This window comes from Mytilus edulis, chromosome 4 (genome assembly GCF_963676685.1).
Source record: "Mytilus edulis chromosome 4, xbMytEdul2.2, whole genome shotgun sequence".
Classification (NCBI taxonomy): Eukaryota; Metazoa; Mollusca; class Bivalvia; order Mytilida; family Mytilidae; genus Mytilus; species Mytilus edulis.
In genome coordinates, this window is record NC_092347.1 from 15,761,419 (window position 1) to 15,787,747 (window position 26,329).

At 31.0% G+C, this 26,329-nt stretch overlaps 1 protein-coding gene across 9 annotated transcripts; it reads left to right on the forward strand.

The window, feature by feature from the left end:
- The first annotated feature begins 1,352 nt into the window (after positions 1-1,352).
- On the forward strand, positions 1,353-25,524 carry LOC139519075 (HEAT repeat-containing protein 4-like). 9 transcript variants are annotated; one of them, XM_071310855.1, is made up of 17 exons: positions 1,353-1,493; positions 4,568-5,631; positions 5,870-6,009; positions 7,206-7,220; positions 9,831-9,971; positions 12,023-12,240; positions 12,821-12,932; positions 13,286-13,348; positions 14,401-14,723; positions 15,329-15,523; positions 16,753-16,857; positions 17,754-17,937; positions 18,459-18,644; positions 20,020-20,209; positions 20,724-20,919; positions 21,696-21,818; positions 23,235-25,524. In XM_071310855.1, the coding sequence occupies exons 2-17, from the start codon at positions 4,583-4,585 to the stop codon at positions 23,946-23,948; spliced, it is 3,954 nt and encodes a 1,317-aa protein (XP_071166956.1). In that variant the 5' UTR covers positions 1,353-1,493; positions 4,568-4,582; the 3' UTR covers positions 23,949-25,524. The 9 variants fall into 9 exon arrangements, with proteins under 9 accessions (XP_071166956.1, XP_071166954.1, XP_071166955.1 ...); XM_071310853.1 differs by lacking the exon at positions 7,206-7,220 and adding an exon at positions 8,767-8,784; XM_071310854.1 differs by lacking the exon at positions 7,206-7,220 and adding an exon at positions 8,767-8,784 and having other exon boundaries at positions 1,353-1,489.
- The last annotated feature ends 805 nt before the right edge of the window (positions 25,525-26,329 follow it).

Genomic DNA, 26,329 nt, shown 5'->3' on the forward strand with positions numbered 1-26,329 from the left:
TTTTTGATGATTTGACTGAACACACAGACATGGCATTAATTTAAAGACAGTTTGATATATCTATGAACAGACTGTCACTGAGTAATTGAATCAATCGTAGATATACTTTCCCGACTGCTTAAAGAAGGGAACTAAAAGGTAGAAACATGTAACTAAATCTTTGAATGTCAAATATTTTGATGGTGTCTTTTCGTCCTATATTTCTTTTTTTAAGTGCTAACACTAACTTCTCTTATATATCTTAGATTTAAACTAAAGGATATACTACAGAAGTTCTGTCAAGTTCACAGCTTCCTTTAATTCAGTCAGTTTGACGTTTGCATGCGATATATGACAAATAGGAATATATAATGGTAATCACTACTAGTGTATGGCAGAGACATATATACATATATATATGTGTATATATGTCTCTGGTAGTTTAATTGAAGAAAACAATTTTATAACATATAATTAAAAAAAGATATAAAAATCGTTATAAAATCATTATTTTTTCATAGTTTTTAAAAGAAAAAAGGTGTCAATGTTAATAGTATGAACAGTCTAGAGAGAATCATTTCCCGCCAAATTTCTATTTACTTATATCTCAAAAACAAGCAGACGGACCTTCATTTTTACCCCTGCTTTTTTAATCCCTTTATTCATGCACTATCAATTAATAGTCTTTTAAAAGCTTGTTGTTTTGAAACAGAGAAGCGAACGTCCTTAAAGGAGTAGGTCCGGTAAGGACCGATTTTGGCCTCAAATTTCAGGTTCAGCTGACGAAAGGTTTTGACCACTTTTTAAACACTTAAGTGTCTATTTTATTTGAATTAATTAGAATATGTGAAAGATTTTAACAGATTTAGTCATTAAAAACGATCCGATTCAAGCTCAAATGTGAAAAATCTACCTAATATGCTGAAAAATGGTTTTTGGTGAAAATGAAAGTGGCCGCATCCGTGTTCATCCTCAACCTTTATATATGTTATGTATTATCATAAAAATTTAATACAACTTACATTTCAATATTAAGGATGAACACGAATGCGACCAGTTTCGTTTTACACGAAAACCGTCTAAAATTTAACTAAAATGTCCTAAAATGCTAGAATTATGAGGATTTCAGTAATTTAGCATGACTTAATGATCTGCATTGTATTGTCAAAAACAGCCCATATTTATGTAGCAGAAACATTCTACTGACCAATAAATAACTTAAGGTTTACATTTTAACAATTTTGTAAAACTGCTATATTTTGGGGCCAAAAAGGGGTCTTACTGAACCTACTCCTTTGTTGCAATGAAATCCGGAATCTGAACACCACCGACAAGTTCCGTTTATTATAATAGACAATTCAAACATTTAAAAGACTAAGATGTCAACCTGGTAACGGACGTAAACTCAAAAAGCTTGAACTAAAAAGAATATTAAAATGTAGCTGATCTTCAGTGTATAATGCACATTTGTAAACGGCAGCGTGACCCAACATAGTTATCATTCAAAGGGGCATGTATGTTGAGACTATAAATAAACGGGGGAAAAACGTAAACAAAGTTTATAACCACTCTAGCGAGTCCACTGCATGTTTATTGACGTGTTGACCATTTACTAATCGTCTTGTAGACTACAACGCTGTAAACCAGCACTTTATTTTATATATGCAAATTAATGCACAGACCTACAAAAATATTGAAGTAACCCTAATCTGTATTCAGTATTGTTTTTTTGATATAATTTAGATGGAAGCAAGTAAACTCGTACCACCGAAAACTCGTTCCACGTTAACTCGTACCAAAAAAGTTAACTCGTACCACTGGGAAGTCGTACAATTCAGAACTCGTACCACTGTAAACTCGTACCATTTAAATATATTAAAAAAAAATACGAATGTTATTTGTTTTTTTTTTTGAAAACTTAATAAAAATAAAGTTGAATTACTTGAATTTATACTGGATTTTAATGAAAACTTACACAAAAAGAGCAAATGTTTTTTTAAACTGATCTTTCAAACTAGTTTTAATCCAGAAATTATTTTGATTAACTGCAGAGATTTATTCATGAAAAATTTATATTTTCTTGGGGTAAAACTGATAATACTAACTTTAATAATCTACATGTACATCTGCCAAGGTATTTTCTATCCAAATGACAAATTGGTCATTGTACTTTCAAATTATATACATTTCACAGACTTAAGAGGTATTGAGTGAAAGTAAAGTATATATTCATTATTAAACACCATTTAATTGCATTTAAATAATATAAGTAGGTACGAGTTAGCAGTGGTACGAGGTTTTTTTAATGGTACCAGTTGATGTTTGTATGAGTTAACAATGGTACGGGATAACTATAATTCATTTAGATAATCTCTTTTCCAAATCAAGCTGTGTCCCTGTGACCATATCTTAAAGGCAAAGCCTGTGTGTACCCACATACATGTATTAATTAAGCTGAAAGACATAGAAAACTTTCTGACAAAGATAATACTTCTTTTTATGGGTCCGATGTCTTACAGAAAAGAACAACAATTTATAGAAAAGAGCCGAAAAGGACAGGGATAATTTTGTTTATCGAAGGGGACTAGCAGATTGCAATTTTTTTGTTTATAAAAGTGAAATAGCAAATTGCAAATTATTAAAGTCTATAAATGAAAAGATATGTTCCACAAAAGTTTCTTATTATTATTAAAACGTATTGCGACAGGATAACTTAAGGTTTATTACCCCTTCTGTAGCCATACTAGTTACGAAAATTTCAAACTGAAATAGTATCAAAACAGCAAAGATAATATATAATAGAGATGGGCCAATTTATATGTATACATTGTATACCAATGGGAAACATCTTGCAATGCATGATTATTTATTGTTGCATCGCAGTTCATAGAAAAGGGGGATTTTTTTGCAAATAAAACCAAGATTTTTGTTGAAAATCTACAGACTTTAATCATGTTAGTACAGATATTTTTTTTTTTACCAAAAATTGTTAACAAAATTTAAATTTCATGTATATATATATATAAGAAGATGTACGAGTGCAAATGAGACAACCCACCATCCATGTTCCAATTTATAAAATTTAACCATTATAGGTCAAAGTACGGTCTTCAACACAGAGCCTTGGCTCTTACCAAACAGCAAAATACACTACAACCATTCAATTTGGAAACCAACAGTCTAATCTATCATTCTATGTAAAAACGAAAAATGCTTATGAACCACATCAACAAACGACAACTACTGAACATCAGATTCCTGACTTTACTATAGATAATTTAGCTGATCTGTAACAATAAAATCTTCATGCCTTATATATCATGTACTGTAGTACGCCGCTAGATTAAAACTGACGAGGAAAGGTAACACACGGCCAGCGAAAGCTCTTTTTTTGAGAGCCCAGGTGGTCGTGTGGTCTAGCGGGACGGCGATTTGGTGTCACGATATCACAGTAGCATGGGTTCGAATCCTGGCGAGGAAAGAACTAAAAATTTGCAAAAGCAAATTTACAGATCTAACATTGTTGGGTTGATGTTTAGACGAGTTGTATATACATTATGTACACAGCCATGTATCACCATCATTGATGGCGATCCGATGGATATATCTGTTGTAGAGTTGTCACTGACTCAGACGTACTTATAAATATAATTATTTTCTGTGACTGTATATTACATTAATTTGTAGGATCCTTACTATAGATAATTTAGCTGATCTGTAACAATAACATCTTCATGCCTTTTAAAGGTGTCAGACCACCAATTAAAAATCCCTATCTGTTCAACCAAATTTTGCAATTTTCACAGCTTTCTAAATATTTTACCTTAAGTTTAACTTCAAGTAAACCAGGTATATCCTGAATTGTACATGTATCACCTTCCTACATGCCAATTTTCAACCAATGTTTAAAGTCTTGTAACAAATTTCTGATTTTGAAAAGACAGGTACTACCAAAATAACTCCCGGTTTTCTGGAAATCTTAAATTAGTGTACTATGTAGCGCATTAATCCTGAATTTTTAATGCAAACTCATAGACAAGTGAATTTTGGCTCAAAATGGTCTAAATATATTTCCCTTTCTCCAAAAGTTTCATTTCTGCAAATTTGTTCGTTAGTTTAAGTAAACAATGACATCAAAAGCACTATTTTGTGTCAAAGTAGGACTACTTTTACATACGTTCTAAATTGGAGGGAGTAATTGGTGGTCTGACACCTAAATATCATGTACTGTAGTACGCTGCTAGATTAAAACTGACGAGGAAAGGTAACACACGGCCAGCGAAAGCTCTTTTTTTGAGAGCCCAGGTGGTCGTGTGGTCTAGCGGGACGGCTGCAGTGAAGGCAATTTAGTGTCACGATATCACAGTAGCATGGGTTTGAATCCCGGCGAGGGAAGAACCAAAAATTTGCGAAAGCAAATTTACAGATCTAACATTGTTGGGTTGATGTTTAGACAGGATTTTTCTCAACATGGCAAACTTAAAAAAATCACATTTTAGTCTAAAATGACAAAATCGCAATAATAAATGCACGCAATAATTTCTGAATTTATAGTACTTGAAATGTTACATTGTACTTTCTTTTACAGATACAATAAGAAGAGATGGCAACGTTTGCTGATGCTTCAAGCCTCAGTGGCACCTTTGACAGATCTGAGAAATTAAGAACTCCTGCATTATTTAGCTGTGCAGCAAGAGTTAAAATTCCTCAGTTGGGAGCAGAGGATTCACAATTGAGCTTGCAGTTACCTCCCAAGAAACAAGCTCAGACTTCAATAGTGTTTCGTTCTTTTAGTCAGCCAGAACCTGTAGATAGAAGATATTTAAAGAAAATTAGTTCTGATTTACATTTTGGCGAGGATGTTGTTAAAGACAGATGTTTCCATATGTTACCATATGATGAGAAGTACTTGTTTGAGGCTTTGTCATTGGATGGTATTGTTGAACCTCCAGGAAAAGCTAAAATTCCACCCGGTAGACATGATTCAAGAGGTACTGATAATAGACACATGCCATGTAACCTAACAAAATCTACAAAATCTCATTTAAAACCTCTCAAGAGAAAGATTATGGAGAAAGCCAAACAAATGCATGACGATGCTATCCAGAGAGCTGCCATTGATGAAGAGAAAAGAAAAGCTGAGGCTATTCCTGAAGAAGAGGAAGAGCTTGAGGTCAAACAGAGTTTCTTTATCACAGAACCTCAATTACAGCCTCCACAACCAAGTTCTGTTAGATATGTACCTCCTCCTACTCATTGGGAGCTACCAAAAAAGGAAGAGGCGCAACCAGACAAAAAAGAGGTCAAACTACAACCAAAACCTAAACCTTCTACAAAATCAGTGATATCTAGAGTGAGTAAAGGAAGACATGTAGTTCCAGAGGAAAAGAAAGAAGATGATTGGGATGCCTATGTCTTGTCAAAATTAAGTAAAAATATAGCCCAAAAACTTGTGCATGAAGGTATAGCTGATCCAGAAAGGAAAGAAAGATTATCCAAATTGTTGGAAGCTCAGTATGGAAAGGCTGATCTAAATAACTTCTTCTTAGATGAAAATGACTTGCTGGATGTACATGAAGAATTGGAAAAAAAGGAGAGGGAAAAAGAAAAAGAAAGTAAACCTAAAAAGAAATGGAAGAAAAAAGAAGCTTCGTAAGTTTAATAAGCCACATGTAGCTTTCTTATTGCAAAGTGAAGGTAATATATACATATTGCAATCTTGATCATGATAAACTGATTTTGTGACTTACAATGTAATTATCTCAAAAGAAAACCAGTGATAAGTGCTAACCTGAACAAATTTCTAACAATAAAATAGCTTTTTTAATGTTTTGTATGATGTATTTTTGACTTTTCTTCACATGTATAATGATTATGTTTTTTTTTTTAGAGTACTACAACGTGTATACAACATGCAGGAAGTTGAAAGAGAGGCCAATGATCCCTATTCTGATGATAACAAAGCTCCATTTTACAGACAGCCCATAGGTCTTAGAAGAGTTATCAAAGAAAGGGAAAAAGAGGAAGCAGGTATGTTTTTTATCAAAGTTAAATCAAAAACTTGATTGTTTTGAAAAAAATGCATGGAAGAAATTATTGGTTCTTTACTGCCAGTCAGTTCAAATTCTGTATAATTATAAAAAGTGTGCTAGCATTTCAATATGCATACTAAAAGATAAAATGAGATCACACTCACAGAAACAGCCAAGCCTATTCATAAGTGAAGGTCCACTACCATCTCTATCAGCCCTTTTAGTTTAAACATATTTATTTATAGTGGATTGGGAAACAAGTTTTGCAACTTATATTAATCCCTTTCCACTTTGCGGGTGCCGGTGCCTTTGATTACTTTGTTCTATCATATGACATTGAACTAGTATAATAGGGATGTAAAATTATTTTAAAATCTGTTGACTTTTAGAGGGTTTGAGGTTTACACAATTTTACATTCAAATTTTAAACTACTAGAACTTTATTTTTTAAGGCTGTTATGAACTTTACTGTTATTCAGAAGAAATGTTTGTAATCCACTGCTATTTGAAGTAGCCTATAACTGTTTTCGGGGACTGAAATTGACTGCTACAGCTTTCATGCTGAGATTTTAATTTTATATACCGGGGTACCAGTATTAATGAGGTAGTGCAGAAATTAGCATTGTAGAATTTAATTATGGGACAAAAGTCTCAAAATCTCTCTATTGGCCTGTAGGTTAAATTCTTATAGGCCTGACAGCCCCTTAATATTTTTTTTAAAGCATGTGTTATTTGGCTTATAGAAAATTTGTTAACATTGTGATTTTAATTTCATATTAAAAGTTATATTATCTTCAATTCTTCATTTTTGGGGGAAATGTTAGTAATATACTTTTCCTGGACTATTGCCATTTTCATTTCTTTTCAATATTCTGCAGAAATGTGAAGTTAAAAGATAATTTGACATTTAATTGTGCTTCATTTACAAATAGCTGCCAGGGGTAATTAATGTGTTCAAATGATCCCTGTTGTGAAAAATTTGCCCTTATGTACAAAGCTTCTAGTCCTTTATATGTTTAACATTAAGGAATATAATTTGCGTTTTAATTATGAAGAGTCTAAATTGTTCATTTATTTGAACAAAAACTAATTTTCTCATTAACAAATGTGTGTTTGAGTGACATATCAAGTGAATCCATATTGTAGCACAATAATTGCTTTCACATACATTTAATGATATTTGTTTCAACACAGAATCACTTGGAATAGGTATGAATGTGCACCTATTATCCATTGTGTATGATTGTTCAGCATGTTTATTTTTTTATTTTTGTGCTTTTATCCCTTTATTTAAGATAAATACACGTTATGATACCTATACAAGCCAACTAAATTTGTTTTTTGTTTGCTGTTACAAAAATTACCTATTCTCGTGACATTTTGAAAAAATTTAACAAGAACATTGTATTAAAAAATCCTTTCAATATTTATTCGAAAACATATAAGAATAATCATGCAACCTTTCAGAATTTGGAGTTGAGTTACAGCAAACTAAAAATATATTTCACCATGGCCCAAGACAGATGTGTTGCCAGAATATATATCTTTAGTTAGTTCAGGCTTATTTTTACCTCATGCTTTATCACTGAAAAGATGAAAACAAAATGAATCTGTTTTGCTAGATAGTTAATTTCAGAACATTAACAAGGTATCCAAATCAATGATATAAGTCAAATTTTTTAAAAGTTAAAAAAAAATCAGTTTTAAGTGCACAGTTTCATATTATAGTCTAACACATAGGAAGTACAAATTAATATAAACCACCAATGAGACAGTAATACAACAACAAAAATCCCAAAGACTTATTGAGATCATCTTTTATTCTGTAGTGTGTGTAGCAATACAATATACAATATGCTTTTATTTCAAAAACACTCCGTCACATTGACATGTGAAACAAGAGGTAAATTACAAAAAATACAAAATACAATCACATACAATTAAATAAATAAATAAAACAACTTAGAAGAAATGTAATATATAGAATGTTACTTTACTTTACATTATAGTATTTTAATATTATAATATTTTAGTTAACTTTGAAATGAATAAAGACACATTTTTAAGTACGTTAATATTAGTCAATGACAGTAGTCCTTTCATTTTTGCTTCACACAGATATTTCACATAGTACTCTGGAATATGCTGATTTCTGATATGTTTTACTAATATAGAGTTGCATTCAAATAAATAATGGTATTCATTGCAAATTGCAGTTAAACACAAATTACATGTCCTCTCTTCTTTTGGAATGTTATACCATCTTCCCAGCTCTACTGGAATTTTTACATTGCAGCATCTTAATTTTGAAATATACTTACGTTCGAATGGTGTTAATTTTAAAAGATAGTTTTCTAAGCCAAAGATTGTTTTAAAAAGTCCATAAAATTCTCCTCTGGATAAGTTGTCAATTTGACTATGCCATTGTTGAATGAATGAATCTTTTAGTTTTTATGTCAGTACCATTTTTAGTTGATTTATATCTAATGGTGATTGCTGAGTCCAAACATAGCAAATGTAGTTGTGTTCCTATGTATTTATATGTTTATTTAGTATTATGCATTCCCTGACTATAGATATGTTGTTTAATGATATATAACTGTAGTACAAAAGTAGGTGTCTGGTGACAACAATCTTATTTGGTAGTTTAGCGATTATTTGGTTTTAGAACATATCTCATTTATTGTAACATATTAAGGGTTTGAATTTATTTTCAAGTTTCCAGGAATGATTGCTTATTTTATATTATATTTAGTGTACAGGCAAGCTGGTGGTTAGTATATAGATTGGACTATATGTCAACTAATATACCATGTATTTGAGGGACTAGAAGGTTGTGAGGGACTATTCGTCTTTTCACATGCTCACACTATATTTCATCACTTTCTACGATAGATGGGCAAAGTCATGAACCATTTATCTCATCTCTATTGTACTCTATTATCTCCCCTTAATTTTCCATGAAAAAATCATCAGATGACTTCTATTTTTTCAAGCTTTGAGTTTAAAGGATTACCGGGTAAACAATTTTTTTTCACATATTAGTAATTTTAATGAAACAGTGGTTAATCACAACTTTTTATGAATATAGACCGTTCAGATTTAGTTTATATTTCGGTTTTATGGCAGATTTTAAACCATTCTGGTTCATTGTTGCGTTAATTTGTATATTGAACTTTGCCTTATAGTCCTTCATTTACACTAGAGGGTAGCAGTGTTAACAAGTCATCTTTTAATCTAGAAAATGACGATGTGAATAAGATTTAGTAATACAAATGTTCATGTAGAATTGAAAAATAATACCTAAAATAAATTAAACTGTTTGATAAGCGCATGATTATGCTTCTTAATAATGTTGTAATTATTTGCAGGAACAATAACTCATTTATAAAGAGTTAAGACTTGGTTTTGGTGAACTTTTTAACCAATGGTGTTGTAGGTGTTTGAAAAATAACTTTTGAAGTTTTTAGAAACATATTGGGTCAGATTTGAATTTATGAAGCTTAAAATAAGTAGCAGGATAATTATTTCATACAGATTATTTTCCAATAGTAAGCCATTACATTTCATTATTACATTACATTAACGTCTTCTGTCAGAGTTTTGGGGTCTTGGTTACGGTTACATTTCTCTCACTAATTCATTTTATTTCATGGAGAAACCATTAGTAATTCAATGCAAAGTTTTACATATATATATTCATTATTTTTTTTTTATACTTTACATATATATACATTCACTTATTTGATTGAGTAAGTAATTATTTCTAACATGCAGTCAAGATTCCGATGATTCTCATTTTGTACTTTTATGTTTAAGGTGTTATAAATAGAACAGCTGATATTGAAATCCCTGAATACAAAGCCTCACCACCTCCAACAATTAGGGACCATGTCAATCCTAAAGTGGGAGATAAACTGTATGAGTCAGACAACAGATTTATACAGGAATGGCTGACAGGTTAGTATACAATCAGGAGTTGTACAATATACAATGTATATACAATCTAAAAGTCAGAAGGAAATTATGCAGGAAAAAAAATGGAATGCTAGTTTAAACATATTTATTTATAGTGGATTGGAAAACAAGTTATTACAACTTATATTAATCCCTTTCCACTTTGCAGTGGCAAGTGCTGCCTTGTAGCGGCATTAGCTTTCTCTTTTTCAAAAGGTTGTCTTTTAAGTGACAGAGATATTGTTTTCTCTTAACAAGGTCCAGCCATTTATCATCCCCTTCCGACAGACTATCATCCTTTCTCAAGACCATACTCGCAAATGGTGTCGCTGAAATTTTGTGAATCTGATGTGCTGACCACTACAACACAGTGTACTCTCCGTGGAAGGTTGGCTAACATCTTTCCATAAAGTCATGATATAAATTATACAATCCTTTAATAATCTTAAAACATCTAGAAAAACAATCTGAGACTAAGACAACCCATAAGACAGCCTGAGGCAACAACATATTCAAAAAGTATTTCAGATATTAGAACACAACACTCAAGTCACATACATATCTCGAATAGTCTTTCTTAATAAATATGTGAATCCAAAATTTAGACATAAATTAAATCAGTGATATTACAGATGTAAAGAAATGTTCTTACAGTTTGGACTTCTATAAGCAACTTTGGACATTTCAACAAGTATTCAAATATATAGTCTAAAACAACACAGCAACCTAAATTAAAATATTTTTTTTAAATGCAAAAATAGCTATTGATTTATAAATGGAAGGTTTTTATCTCTAATAGATAATGTAATTCAAGAAATCTTTAAATGAGTTTTGGTAAGAATGAAAGCAAATGATGGAGTTTCCTCCCCTTAATTGTTAATTTCTACCAAATTCAATCTAAAAGGAAAAGAATGTGATGTTTGAGCACCAAATAGGATTGAACTTGATTTAATGTTAACCTGAGTCAGTTTTGGTATTTCATGTTTTCACCACTGACTGATTCTAAGCCAGATTAACACTTAAAGCATGACATAAAATTAAACATATAACTAAAGATTATTTGCATGGTCTTTCAGGAGGGGGTAGAACCTTTATCAGCACTCTGGGATCGGGTGTTTTTAAGCTCGGGATTTTGTGATTGACCCTTTAGGGATCCAGGAATTCTTTTTTTCGATTCATGATGTCGGGATTGATTTTTTTTTAAAATTCGGGACCTCAGGATTTCATGTTTTTAAGCCCGGGATTTTTGTATCAGGTCCCCTCCTACCCCCCTCTTTCATGGGGTAGGGTTAAAGTTTATTCAAGGGCATACAATACAGTTTTGATCCTGTATTTACAGTTTGATGAAAATTTCCATATAGGCTAGTTTTTGCCTGCTTAAATCAAATACGTAATAAAAAATATATTTTTCATGTGCTACTTTTTGAGTTAAATGAGGTCGAAATTTTGTATATTTGCTCAAAATTCGGATTTGTGGCCGTATTTTCTCTTTCGAAAAAAAGCCATAACTTTTTTGTTTTAAAAGATAAACACAAATTGTTTTTTGTTAGATAACTTTTAATTTTTGTATTTTATAAGTATCCTTAAAAAATATGCATTTTTTATTCAGAAATAACTCATATTTATCAAATGGTCATGAATTAAGAAAAAATCGTATTTTTTTGCTGTATATTTATCAAAATTAAAAAAATTCCTCTATTTACAGTTTTATAAATTTTAGTCCACATAATCTCCCTGCAAAATGAAACAAAATGTCGTTTGAAAAAATAGGGGTCCATGCACTCGTTTTCAAATTAAATCAGTTTGAATGATAAAAAATAGTCGAAAAATGCGTCTTTTCCCGATATGTCATAGTTTGACGTCGCGAAAATAACATTTTACGTTAGCAACGTCATTACCTCCCCTGTAACTGTATCGTATGCCCTTAAGGTCCTAAAAAAAGAGTTGTCCTAGATTTTAGAATTTGTCAATAAATAAAAAAAATCAGTTCTATAGTTTATATGAATTATAAAATGCAATTTCAGAAAACTTTACAGAAAATTGATTTATTATAGGTGCTGAGCAGGTTTACTCCAAAGATAAAGAGAAAATAGTCATGTCATCAACAAGCCATTACAAAAAGTTCTACAAGACTGATCGACCAAAACCTGCAGACGGGTGGTATCCAATGGAAGAAAAGGAGACATACAGAACCCAGTCTCCCTCACCTACACCTAGAATGAAGAGGGTAGAAAAAGGATTCAAACGTTGGAAAGCTTTACCAGAACCAACAGTCAGTAACCATTAATTTAATTTTGCTATAATGTTGTATTTATTTTTTGGATATAATAGTTTATAAATGAAGAAAACAGATCTAGAGTAAAAGAAATTAGAAATATTTGGAGAAACCAGACATAGGCTTCTTTGCATAAAACATCAAATGAAATTGTATGAAAAACTATCATATGATATAAAATATAATATCAAAATTCTGTGTTTATTAAAGTCAAACTGAGTCATTTACTCTATCTTTGGGCTGGTTGAAGTAATTGAACTGAGTTTTTTTGTGTTCTAAACTCCTGTTCAGTTTGTAATTAGAATTGGTACATCTCATTTCAATGCCAATTATTTGGTTTACCCCCACCCCATAGCTTATATAGTTAAAGTTTTGTTATTCTTATTTTAACAATTGCATATTACTTTCAAATAACATATGAGGCATGATGGTTATATCTCTGTGTCATCTGCATATTGTAAATTAAGAACACCCAATACTGTTTTACACAGTTATTCTATGTGTACAAAAACTATGTGACAAATATTTTCACAGTCTGTGCATTTTGACTATAAAGAGTAACTGCTTTTCTCAATAGGATGGAGAAGCCACATCTATGATACCACCAGGATTTGATCCAGAATTTCACAGGTCTCCTGATCCTTCCACTAGACGTCTGACTAAGCAGAATGCTTCCTTAGTTCAAGTCAGTAAGTAGTCACGCACCACCTGTTAATTTAAAGAAATTATTAGTTTTATATAGAACTTGGTGTTAGATAGTCGTAGATAGTGTATTGTTATTACTATAAGAAATAAGTACTAATTTAGAAAAATTGAAAAAACAAAAAAGTGCTTAAATTCAAAAAAAAAAAAAATGGATGATGATGATGAGCTCTGCATATTATTAAATTCAATACTTGATCATGATTCAAATGAGGTATTAACTTTAATCTCTATATAAAACTGAAACTGAGAACTTTTATGATTCATTAAAATATTTATGATAATCATTGCTTGTTTCTGTTGTATACATATAGCATTTAACATTTTTGCATTTCATAAGAATTTCCAGAAATTTCAGACTCTGACAATATCATGTACAAACCACCAGAAAGGAAAAAGTCTGGTAAAATATTGTTTTGATGCCATTCTTGTGGATATATCTTACTGACACAGTTGCTAATTTGTTACTGTTTTATTGGCAACTTTTTAAGTTACTGTTAGAATGAGCTACTTTTGTGGCTGCTATTCAGTTATCTTGTCAGAATGAAATATCTTTTCACTCTACAGACGCTTTTCTATTTTACTGTTTATTTTTGTATTTTTGCATGACTATTTATCTACGGAGCTTGTTGTTTGTATGAATTGTAGCTTTCGTCTTCTATCTGAGGAATGATGGCAAATTTTTTGATGGTTGTATTTACAATTATAAATGCAAACACATATACAATGTATCTGCTTGAATCTTAATCATTCAGCTTCAAGAGAAATTTTTCAGAAATCTAAACTAAAATATATCAATACACAAAATATATAAATTTGTTCACCACATAAGCTAATTATGGATTCAATAAGCTTTATTTTCTACTTATGGATTCAATAAGCTTTATTTTCTACTTAATTTAAGAAAAGACATATTAGAATGTTGACTTTCATGTTTTGATAGGAAAGATATTCTAAAACATTTGCCTCAAAAAACGCAGTATATTTTGCCATTTGGTGAAGAAAAGCATGACACCTTCCTTTGATAACTTTTTACCACTTAATTAACCCATAGTTTAAGAGGTCTGTTATTTATGAAAACAAACTGTGATATCACAATAGAATCAATTGTTAATTATAAGTCTGTAACAATTAGAAAATACTTGCAATAGATGTGAAATTAATAAGTTGTGCTAAAAAAATGATAGAATTTGCTGTTTAGGCATGCAAGCGTAAACTTTAATTGAATTAAACTATATAGTCCCCAAATTGACATTGGTATTAAGCTGTGTTGAATTTTTCACAATACAAATATTCTCATTTGATGTATTTTTAGGCATGCAATCGTAAACTTAAATTGAATTAAACTATATAGTCCCCTAATTGACATTGGTATTAGGCTGTGTTGAATTTGTCTGAATACAAATATTCATTTGATGTATTTTTATATGTTTATACTGGATGATATAATTTAAGTTGATGAATGGAGACAGAGGTATCACCTGAGTGGACAGTTACTGGACAGTACTCCAGACGACTTGATTCGAGACATGGGCGACATCCAGTCACATGTCAGACTGCAGGCTATAGCTACACTCAGTAAAGTAGCAGAATACAAGGCTGCAACAGAAGATCCCTTTAATCTGGCCTTTAAAGACATACCATTAGACAATCCTTACTCTCGGAACATTCCAGAGAAGTTGTATGTAGCATTAGAATGTCTGCTGGAGGATTCTAATGATAGAGTTAGGTGTGCTGCAGCTATAACTCTGTATTCATTGAATAGGCCATGTGATAAGGTAATGAATGGATCATTTATTTGTTCAATTCTCAAACAATCATTGAGATTTTTTAGGTTTATACATCTATACATTGTTCTTATACCCTGACAGTAAATTTTCTGTGAAGAATAGTTAAATACGATATAAATAAATGTTAAGAAAAAGTCACTTTAAGGATCAGAGGAAATAATATTAATAACTTGCATACAAATGTGTCAGTAACAGACAAATTAAACACTATCTGCTAAAAGATTGGGAATGTAGGTCAACAATTTTATAGATTTTTGCATAAGTACATAGATTTTTAACATGTAAACTAGTCTACCAGGTATATGAAAAGAACACTTTATGAATTGGTAAATCAAAAGCTCCTTTCTTGGATAACCTTGATGAGGAATTATCAAAACCATACATTTGAAAGCCTGTAATGTATTAGTTCTGAAAGAGCTATATGTGTATAACAAATGGGACCTTAACAGAATAGTTCCAGCCAACTCGGTCAACTTTGCATATTGCAGCTGGAATCTAAATAATTATTTTATTTATCAATAGAAAATAATAGGGCTGAAAAATTAATGGAATAATGATACCGTTATATATGTCTATTATGTGTTCATTTTCAGGCCAAAGACATCATGTATGGAGCAATGAAAGGAGAATCTCGTATAGATAGATGGGCTGCAGCTCAGTGTCTGTCTCACTCTGGTGTATGTAACTCACTGATAGTAGGGGAGATAATCCACCAGCTACTGACCACAGAGGACACAATTAAACATGAGAGAGCTATTTCTCTGCTTGGAAAACTAAGTATTTTCTCTGTAAGTGTTTAAGTTTAATTTGAGAGGGTTATATGAAAATTTAGTATACTGCGTGTTTATGTGATGTTCAACCTTTTAAAAAAATTATATATGTTGTATTAGTGATAGTTAATTTTTAGGGTAATTAATATCTGCTAGAAAACCTAGCATATTCTGTTACTGATTGATAACAGTGTAATACCACAGCAGCACATATGGGCTATGTCCCAGCAAAAAATATTTTGTCAAAATAACGTCATAAAAAGTTAGTCAAACGACCAATCATATAGGTTGTTAAAACCAATATTATTTTTATGCCCCACCTACGATAGTAGAGGGGCATTATGTTTTCTGGTCTGTGCCTCCGTCCGTCCTTGCGTCCATTCGCTTCAGGTTAAAGTTTTTGGTCAAGGTATTTTTTGATGAAGTTGAAGTCCAATCAACTTGAAACTTAGTACACATGTTCCCCATGATATGATCTTATTAATTTTAATGGCAAATTAAAGTTTTGACTCCAATTTCATGGTCCACTGAGCATAGAAAATGATAGTGCAAAGTTCAGGTTAAAGTTTTTGGTCAAGGTAGTTTTTGATGAAGTTAAAGTTACATAAACTTGAAACTTAGTACACATGTTCCCTATGATATGATCTATCTAATTTTAATTCCAAATTAAGTTTTGACCCCAATTTCACAGTCCACTGAACATAGAAAATGATATAGCGAGTTGGGCATCCGTGTACTATGGACACATTCTTGTTCACATATATAAATATACCGGTATATAAATATGAGAATATTTTGCATAAACATGAAATACAAAAATAGATATAATTCCTTGTTAATAAAAAAATGTGTTATCCTTGAATTGAAATATTTGTCATTTTAGATTCTAAGTTAAAAATTAGAATGAATATATACAATGCTAAGATCATCACCTATAGCTTTTGCTATAGAAATGAAAAGTAAATACCATGAATTTATTTGAGAACAAAACTTGATACAGCAATGTGAATTCAAGTAAAATTCACTTACTCAGGGATCTTGTTCAGCAAGAGTATGTAAACATTTTGTAAAAGCTATATCTCAGTCAGATAGATATTCTGCAACATAGTGTGTCACAACAATATTATATCAATCATTTCAATAAAAACATTTTTTTAAGCCATTCATATCATCTTTGTGAGTATAGGAATGTAGGGAATTACACAATTTTGTAACTTTAACATATTGATTGTGCATTCTACTTTCAGCCATTGGTACATGGAATGACAGCTGAATTATTAAACAGTTCAAGCTGGAGACACAAAGTGATAGCCTGCAAAATATTACCAACTTTGCATGGTACAATTAATAAGGTATAAAGCTTTAGAAGTACTTTGTTTTTTGTTTTTTTTTATTCTAAGGAATTAACAGATAATTTATGATGATTTATTTTCTGTTTTTATAAGAGGTTGTATTGCCAAAACTTTAATTGTTAATATTGTCTGTTGTCTTTTGTGGGGTTTTGTCTTGTTCTATATTGGCTAATGGATTATTGACATTATTATAAATTCCTAGTAATGCATCTGCACTTGTTATTATTTGAGTCTTCACTCAGAACACATTTATTTATCAATTTAATAACAATCAACCCCTGTATGTAATTCAAAACAATTAAATTAAAAAAATATCTGTTAGATAAACTCTTGTTTCATCAGGAATTTCTGATTAGACAAAAGAAAAAAAAAAACATTAAGAAATAATGACTTTGGCCTTTGGCAAGTTCTATGAATTGGGACAGATACATTGACACATATATTAAATTTTATTATTTAAAGCGCGAGGCATGCCGAACTTTTTAAATAATTAAAATTTAACTGTTGAGTGTGGAGAAATATCGTAATACACAAGTTACAATGGTGAAATCTGTTTCTCTAATGATTTTTATCCTTCCTTTTCAAAGATTTGAGGAAACTTGTGCACTTTTGATGTGAAGTCATCAGGCATGGTCGCCTTTTTTCATGACGTCACAATAAGAAAATTCAGAAGAAAACAAGAAAATTCAACGTTACAATTAAATTTCAACCAATCATTTGCCAAGAACAGATTTTTCAATAGTGAGGAGAAATATTTTTCTCACAACGGTCAGGAAATGTGAAAATAGCACAAAAATTAGAGAAATTCCCTTTTTAAACCATTTCATATCATAACAACACTTGCTGAATGTTATAACCAGTTTAGATAGCTTGTTTATATGTATTTAATTTTATAGGACATTACAAGTAAATTATCTGATTTAATGTGGAATGATTGGCACACTGATGTAAGGAAGAGTGCGGCTCAGTGTCTCGGTAAAACTAGTCATGGAAAGGAGGTTCATGACGACCTGAAGGAAAGACTCACTATAGATAATGAAGAAATTAGACTGGAGGCTGTCAACAAGATTGGACAGTTAGGTAATAATAGATTTTAAATGAAGGATAGACATCAAATGTGTCCGGGGAAATCTCTCAGACTGATAAATATTTCCACACTGTGGAATTATTTTTATTCGTTGGGATACCAATTTTTGTTGATTTCTTTGGTAATGGTTAACCACAAAATAAAACCTTCAACGAAGAACAAATTTTCAATTGATATTTATGCACATTTTGACAAATCATGAAAATGCAATTTCCCCTCAATCCATGAAAATTGATATCCATCAAATTAAATGAATCCACAGTAATTCCTTTAAATTATAGTCCTTTATAACTTGACTCTAAATCCATGCATGATATAAAAAAATCCCTATATGACCAGACACATGACATTTGCTCATTAAAGTAATTACAGAAAAAGAGAAAAATTTAAGTTAAAGTTGTTTTTTTAAACATCTGTTATAAATAAGATACACTGTACAAATGATTTATAAATTGACAAAGGGAGCTTTTTTAATGTTGTAGATTTTACTTACTATATATTTTCTATGTTGTAGGTATAATGACAGCTAAGTTGTTACCAACTTTCCTGAAATGTTTTGAGGATGACTATATATCTATCCGATCAGAAGTCTGTATAACATGTGGTAATATTGAACTAAAAGATGAAGTAGTTTTAGAGAAATTGATCCTTCTAGCGACCTTTGATCCCATCTGGAAGGTTAAAGCATTGGCATTCCAGGGTATGTACAACACATGATATTACACGTTGATATACTTTAACATGTCTTCTGTATCTTTAGAAATTAAAGTGATATTTTCAATGATAAGAAAAATTATATGTTATGGCATGAGCATTGTTACATAATAAAGATTCCCTCTATTACTGTAAACCAACTTATGTTGGCTAGCGATTTATATTCATGATTTTCATGAGAAGAAAACTATTAAATTGCTGTGAAGCTAATGGCAAGATAAAATATCCGTCAGAATAAGTTGGTTTACGGTAACTGCATACATTGAATTCTGCTATTTTGAATTACTTAACACAAACTGTCTCTGAAAATAAACTTTAATTGTTGCAGTCTAAATACAAACAAATCAATTAAGCTTGCCAATTATTTTGATCCTCTGAATGTTATAATTTAATGAAAACAAAATGTATGTCTAGTATAATTTATGGTTATACCTTTTTACTGCATTGCTTTGAACTCAAATTCAGAGGATATCATGTTTATTATAAATTGTCTTGCAGCAGGCGATAGAAAAAATCAACAAATCTATATATGCTCCTTCACATTAGTCTGTGCATTGTAAACATCAACAGGCTTTATGCATTAAGTAATTGTATAGATCTATTGTATACACAGTCAATTTATAGGTGGAATTTACAAAAACACACTGGCAGTATAAGTAGTTATTGGTAATCCCACAGTTCACAAGAATTCATGAAATCTTTGCTATTGCAGATATTCACTCTTCAATAGCAAATTTTTCAATATGATCCTCACTTTGAAAGAAATGTACCAGACTAATCAAACAATAGGGTACATGTTACTGAAGGTTTCAATCCTATAATGAATCTGCTATGTAGGAGGTTTATATCTAGATAAAGTGTTGTTTGATGACCGATAAAGCACCATATAAGGGTTTTCCAAGTCTCTCCATGTAGAAAATTCATCACCTTATGTTTTTCATATTGCATTATATTTCCTAACTAGAATATAAACTTAAGTCAGTGTTTCCAAATCATTAATCCCCAATTAATGAATTTTTGCAGCATATATACTAACTCTCAGAGCAATATTTCTCTTTTATTCCCCACTTACAGGCCTCCCCACTTACAGGCCCTTCTGTTTTTCTGTTTGTCCGTCTGTCCCACTTCAGGTTAATGTTTTTAGTCAAGGTAGTTTTTGATGAAGTTTAAGTGCAATCAACCTGAAACCTTGTACACATGTTCCCTATGATATGATCTTTCTAATTTTAATGCCAAATTAGAGTTTTTACCCCACTTTTACAATCCATTGAACATAGAAAATGATAGTGCGAGTGGAACATCCTTGTACTATGGACACATTCTTGTTCATGTATATAATGCTTTTATATTTTTCTTTGTAGCCTTAGGCAATATTGGAGTCATATCAGAAGAAATTACCGAATGTTTATTATGGGCTGTCAGATATGAAGAGAAGGAAGCTGTCCGGGCTGAGGCATGTCATACTATTGCTGTATTAGAATTACAAACAGAAGAGGTTGCAGAAGTTCTACAAGAAAGATTTTTAGTGGAATCAAGTCCAATAGTCAGAGAGTGAGTCATTCAGAATAGTCACTAAAACAAAGATACTTTTTATATGTAAAATAGTACCATTTGGTGTATGTAGTCAAAATTTTGAAACATTGAGAATAATTGGGCATTTTTTTAGTTAATACACTGAAAGAAATAAGAATGACTCATTTAACAAAATATAATTGCAAATTGTTTATAGAAAGAAATTACTTAAAATTAAACAAGTACAATCACCAAGTCTTTTAGGTTAAATTACTGCAAATTTGAAAAATACTAAACAAAAAAGTCTAAGAGATAGGAAACGGCAGTGTAATACTGCATCTTGAAAGGGTTTTGTCAAGTAATATAGTGAAGAGAGTAAAATGAAGATAGGAAGAGGAATATAAGTACAATATATAGACTGTGAATTTACTTTTATGGACCATAAATGTGGAATTGGTTTTACTGTGAGTTATCTGTTAAGAACCATTAGTGTGGTATTTGGTTTACAGGTTGTACCAATTTATAGTAACTAAATAAATGTTTATATTTACAGTGAAATAGCAGCTACATTGAAGATGTTTGGTATTAGTGCTACTGAGGATATGGACATGGTTACACAAATAAAAAGTGAAGTCCGTAAACTATGTACACGTAACAATATTGCTAATCAAATTGTCTTAAATGAAAAAGATCAACAAAAAGAGGAAAATCTGGCTCGTATGATATATGAATCTGAGAAAGAAGTCAAGGTACACCATTACAGAATTCTCTATTGCTTCTTTCTGCACTTAACATTGTAGATAACTAATATTAACATTTTCCAAAATATACATCAACCCTCACAGGTAGAATTGTTTAGTATTTCTCTATTTAAATATTATGCAATCTTTAGCAATTGATACGTTGAGCCAAAGTAATACAATCTTTTCTTGTCATGGTTTTGAATAGCCTCTATTTCCTCATATTCAAACCTATAATAAATCCAAAAAAAACACCATACTATTTAACCTCTTAACATCATATTTACTAATCTTACATATTTACATATTGATGAATTGTACTTCTTTACCTGTATACTAATTGTAAACCTTTTTCACAAATATAACAATCTTACATCTTCAGATATGTATACTAAACGTTCATTTTGCATATGCATATACTAATTGTGTATCTATTAAAGCATATCTATACTAATTTCTTTTTACAAATTTGCATATAAAATAATTTTATAAATTTGCATGTATACTAATTGTACATTTTTGCACATATACGCTAGTTGCACTTCTTTGCACATATGATAATCATACTTTGTACATGCAGACTAATTTTACACCTTTGTTCATATATGCTAATCGCTTTACTAATATGTAGTAGTTTTTTGTATATATACTATAATCATACTTCTTTGCACATATAATAATCATACTGTTTTACACAATATATATACTACTCTAACATCTTTTTATATACACTAATCAAAAATCTTTGCACATATACTAACTGTTGCTTTCTTTTTTTAACACAGCACTTTTTCCGTAAAAAGCACCCATATAATCATGCTAAGCTTAGAAATGCGGGACAAAAAAGGAAAGCTTGTCATTTCGCTATTAGCTATCATCATTTTTCATATAACTTTATATTACAGAATGTAAGTATAATTTGTAATACATGTATAATCTAATTTTCACATATTAAAAAGAAAATAAGTCTTCTATTAATATGTGCGTTTTCAATCGAACAGCTGATTGACTTAATCCTTAACATTTTCTCAGTGATGAAATTGAGTTATCTTTCTTGGACCAAAAAGTCTTGTAAGAACAATTTTCCATGACACAAAACTTGACAAGAAGATCAAAACATTCATGATTTAATAACTTATTGTATGAATTTTAAGTGATCAATGCCTATTTATGAACATATTGTTATATCACTTTTTCAGAATAATGATTTATCTACTGAATCCTTGTAAAGGCATTTGTAATATGACTATTTAACCAGAAATTTAAAAAAAAATGTATAAAAATAATCTATCAACCAACCAACTTCATATTAGTTCACTTGTATATTTTTTGGGTCTAGTACATGGCATAATCTTTTATGTGATGTGTCATTTAGAATACAACAGTCCTACAGTCATATATTAAGGGCTGATATATCATATGTTAACTATTTTACCAAGTTATTCCCCTTGAAACTTAATCATATTTATGCAGCCACTTTTTATCTCTACATAACTCAGTTTTTTATAGTGAAGTTTACAATTTACTTCAAAGCTTCAAGAACATAACCGTAAATATGATCTGCTCTATCTGTAACTTATTTCCACTCAAATTGATTTAATTTACATTTTTGTAGTTAAATTGAATATTTTTCAACCAATTGATATCCATTCATGTATAGTTAGGTGTCAGACTACCAATTCACCCACTCCAATTTATAACATATATTAAAAAAGTATATTTAGACTATTTTGAGCCTAAATAATTTGTCCATGAGTTAGAATTAAAATATGAAGATTAACACACACTATTATATACTTAAAATATACAGAAAACCAGGAATTGTTTTATAAGCAGTATGTTGCCTTCCAAACGTTGGTGTTTTGCTACAAGACTTCAAACTTGGTTTGGAAATCATTTTATAGATACTTTTAAAAAGTTAATATTAGAAGCATTGATAGTTGGATTTAAGTTTACTGACCTTAACCATCAGTTAATCATTATTATAAAGAAATTTCAAAATTATATTAAGGTGGTACCTAACACTTTCACTAAAATCAATTTGGCTTGTTTAATTTTCATAAAATTTTGACAAAGTATTTACTTTGACCCTTGACAAAAATATAAAAATTTCAGAAAAATTTGAACCAACCATTTTATCAGAAAAATTACACTGGTTATATAGCAGTTTGACAAACACTAATTTTGATCATTGAGAAGCTTAATATTCTCTTAACACCGCAACGTAATTAAAACATTCAGCTGATTTTACAAAGTTATCCCCTGTAGTGTTAGGTACCACCTTAAATATGCATTTGAATAAACCTTGTTAAATATTTTAACAGGAAAATGAAAAAGAGAAAGAACCCATCATGCAGAGAATCAGATCAATGTCTCAGGCTAGTAGTCGACCAGAAACACCGGCTCCCAAGATTGTCATTGAAACAGAAACTCCAGCCTCACCTGTACCCAGCAGGGAGGGAGCAGTATTTACACCTACTGCTGAGGAGGAGCTAGATACAATATTATCCAGGGAGGAGTCTACTGCCACACCAGATACAGTAACCACTACACCCGGCCTCAAATCACGCACTGAAAATGAGGAAGATGACGATGAATCTAAGTCACGGTTGGAGAAGATATCTGAACGAGCCGACAGTGGTAGCCAGTTATCACAGTCTCTTACGGAAGAGGAAGTAAAACCAGTCAGCAGACCAGGAAGCAAGGTCAAATTCTTAGAGGTCGAAGAAAAACCATTGACTGCACCATCTAAATCCAGTGGCATGGGTTTGGGGTCAGAAATCAGGGCATTTAGTAGAGACGCCATTAAAGAACGTGAAAAAATCAATCGAGAGGCAAGGAACACATTTGCAGCATTTGATGAGAGGTATGCAGATTTAACTGACGACTTATTACTAGTAGACAATGCATACTTGGGGAAGCTACCCAGTGAAGAAAGAATTACTTCTGTGTCCATAATAAGTGAACCAACACCTACATATGAACTTAAAGCCACAGAAGGACAGGCTGATGAAGCATTCCCGGTAGATGATGATTGATTAATAAGAAAATATATAGTCCCTATGAGAGCTCTTCAAGAAAACTAAGTGTTTGTTCAATGGTCAATAAATGTAACAAAAGCAGATTGTACTTTTTGTATTTTGTGTGTAAATGTTTACTGGGAATTGCTATCTTATTTGATTTTACTAAAAAGAAAGATCTAAAACTATTTTTATGCCCCGCCTACGATAGTAGAGGGGCATTATGTTTTCTGGTCTGTGCGTCCGTTCGTCCGTGCGTCCGTCCGTCTGTCCCGCTCCAGGTTAAAGTTTTTGGTCAAGGTAGTTTTTGATGAAGTGGAAGTCCAATCGACTTCAAACTTTGTACACATGTTCCCTATGATATGATTTTCTAATTTTAATGCCAAATTAGAGTTTTTACCCCAATTTCACGGTCCACTGAATATGGAAAATGATAGTGCGAGTGGGGCATTCGTGTACTGAGGACACATTCTTGTTTAAAGTATCATTTGATTAGATTATTATTGTGATCTTTATGCATTTAAGAAAGTATTCCTTTTATATACCAAGAGTTTACGTTTTATTAGCACAAGAGTGTATATATAGTCCTAGCCTTGTACTGAAGTCTTTGGTATTTTTCTGTAAGTTAAGTTTTCTCAAAAATTGTTATTAAAAAAGAAAAAAAAACCTTAAACCTGCATTTATTTAGTGTTAGTTTACCTTACATAGGAATGTGTTGTTCAAGAGGGGTAGTGTCATATATTCAAATATTGGAATTTTTCAGATAAAAACTCTTTTTGTTTAATAGTTCCAATTATTTCTTGAGACTTATATTTAGAATAAATGCCAACATCTATTCTGGTAAACAACTGTCCATTTAGAGAAAAATAGAAGTAAACAAAATTTCCAGATGGATATCTCATAGCTGTAAAAAATATAATAGCATTCGTCTCAAAGAGGGGAGAAATATTTGCAAACGGCTATTTCTGATATTTACAATTGATTACAACAGTACAAATATACAGTATCTTTCTCAGTTTTTCTAAGATTAAATTTTAGTTGCTTGTTTACAGAACATTGGAAACTATTAACACATACATACTTTGCAACAATACTTTTAATTTACTTGTACTTAAATGAACTGTTTTCATGGATGAATATAATAATGTTGATTGTATATTTTTAAATAGATTATAGGTCAGTCATAAATTTAATGAGATTTGTAAAAACAGTATGTAATTTTTTTGTCCTATAATGTATTACTACCAGTAGTTTGTTTTTTTGCCATTTAAGCAAGCCAGAAGTATATGTTAAGGGTGATATTTGAAGACCATCTGAAATTGTGAACTTGTAACATGTAAGTGTGTCTGACTAAGTCTGTCAGAAGTATACAACCAATTTCAATGTGTTTTGGTAAAGTTAAGTGCCAGATTTTCTGTAAATTCCTATTGAGAAAGTTTGTTTTATAATATTTGGTCTGAAGTGTATTTAATTTTTTAATGAAATCTTAACCAAATGGTAAATATTTTAATTTTGTATTCTCTGTGATATTTTGCATCTGTGATATTGTAAATCTCATTTGAGTCATCAAATGAAGATTAAATATATGAATTGAGATAGTGTTTATTTCTTTGAGTATTTGATTCATTATACCCCCGCTTAAAAAAAGTGGTAATATCCCTGCTTTAAAAAAGTGGGAGTATACTGTTTTACCTCCATCCATCCATCAGTCTGTCCTGTCCCATGAATATTTTGTCACATCTTTCTCAGGAACTACATAACAAGGATTTTTGACATTTGGTTTCAGGGTTTAAATAAATCAGCTATACTGTGTGATTTGTTTTCAGATTCATTACTCATCAACTTCCTGTTTACTGAACACTTGTATCATTTTTTTTACACAAAGCCAAGTTGAAAATTTTCGTCACATTTTTCTGAGGAACTACTATACAAGGATTTCTGCTATTTTGATTTTTAAAGTTTATAAAAGTCAGCTATACTGTGTGATGTGTTTTATGATTCATCAATCAACAACTTCCTGTTTAAAGAAATATTTGGGCAGGGTATCATCATTGAGCAGTAGCTCACAGTTTCGCTTGTTTTTCAGTAATACAACTAAAAGGTAAATGACATTGTGATTAGAAACCAGCAACATCACTCAAGTAGACATCTAGAGGTTCAGCCTTCAACAACCAGCCAAGTTTCAGGACTAAGTTTAAATCAAAGACATGCTGTAGATAAATTCAATAGGCATGACTAAATATCTGAAACATACTCCTAATTATCAAAAGAAAAAAAACATGAAAGGACAGTGACAATAACTGCCAGTTTCCATTAATTAAAGTAGCTTTTGGTTCATTTTTTTCTATTTTTACTTTTTAGACATCATAAATAGTAATGTTGATGTTTGCTTGCAGCAA

Coding starts and splice junctions, on each gene's coding strand:
- LOC139519075 (XM_071310853.1), top strand. CDS start 4,583: ATGGCAACGTTTGCTGATGCTTCAAGCCTCAGTGGCACCTTTGACAGA. Junction 12,933..13,285: donor TGCTTCCTTAGTTCAAGTCA/GTAAGTAGTCAC, acceptor GCATTTCATAAG/AATTTCCAGAAATTTCAGAC. Junction 20,920..21,695: donor AATCTGAGAAAGAAGTCAAG/GTACACCATTAC, acceptor TTTTTAACACAG/CACTTTTTCCGTAAAAAGCA.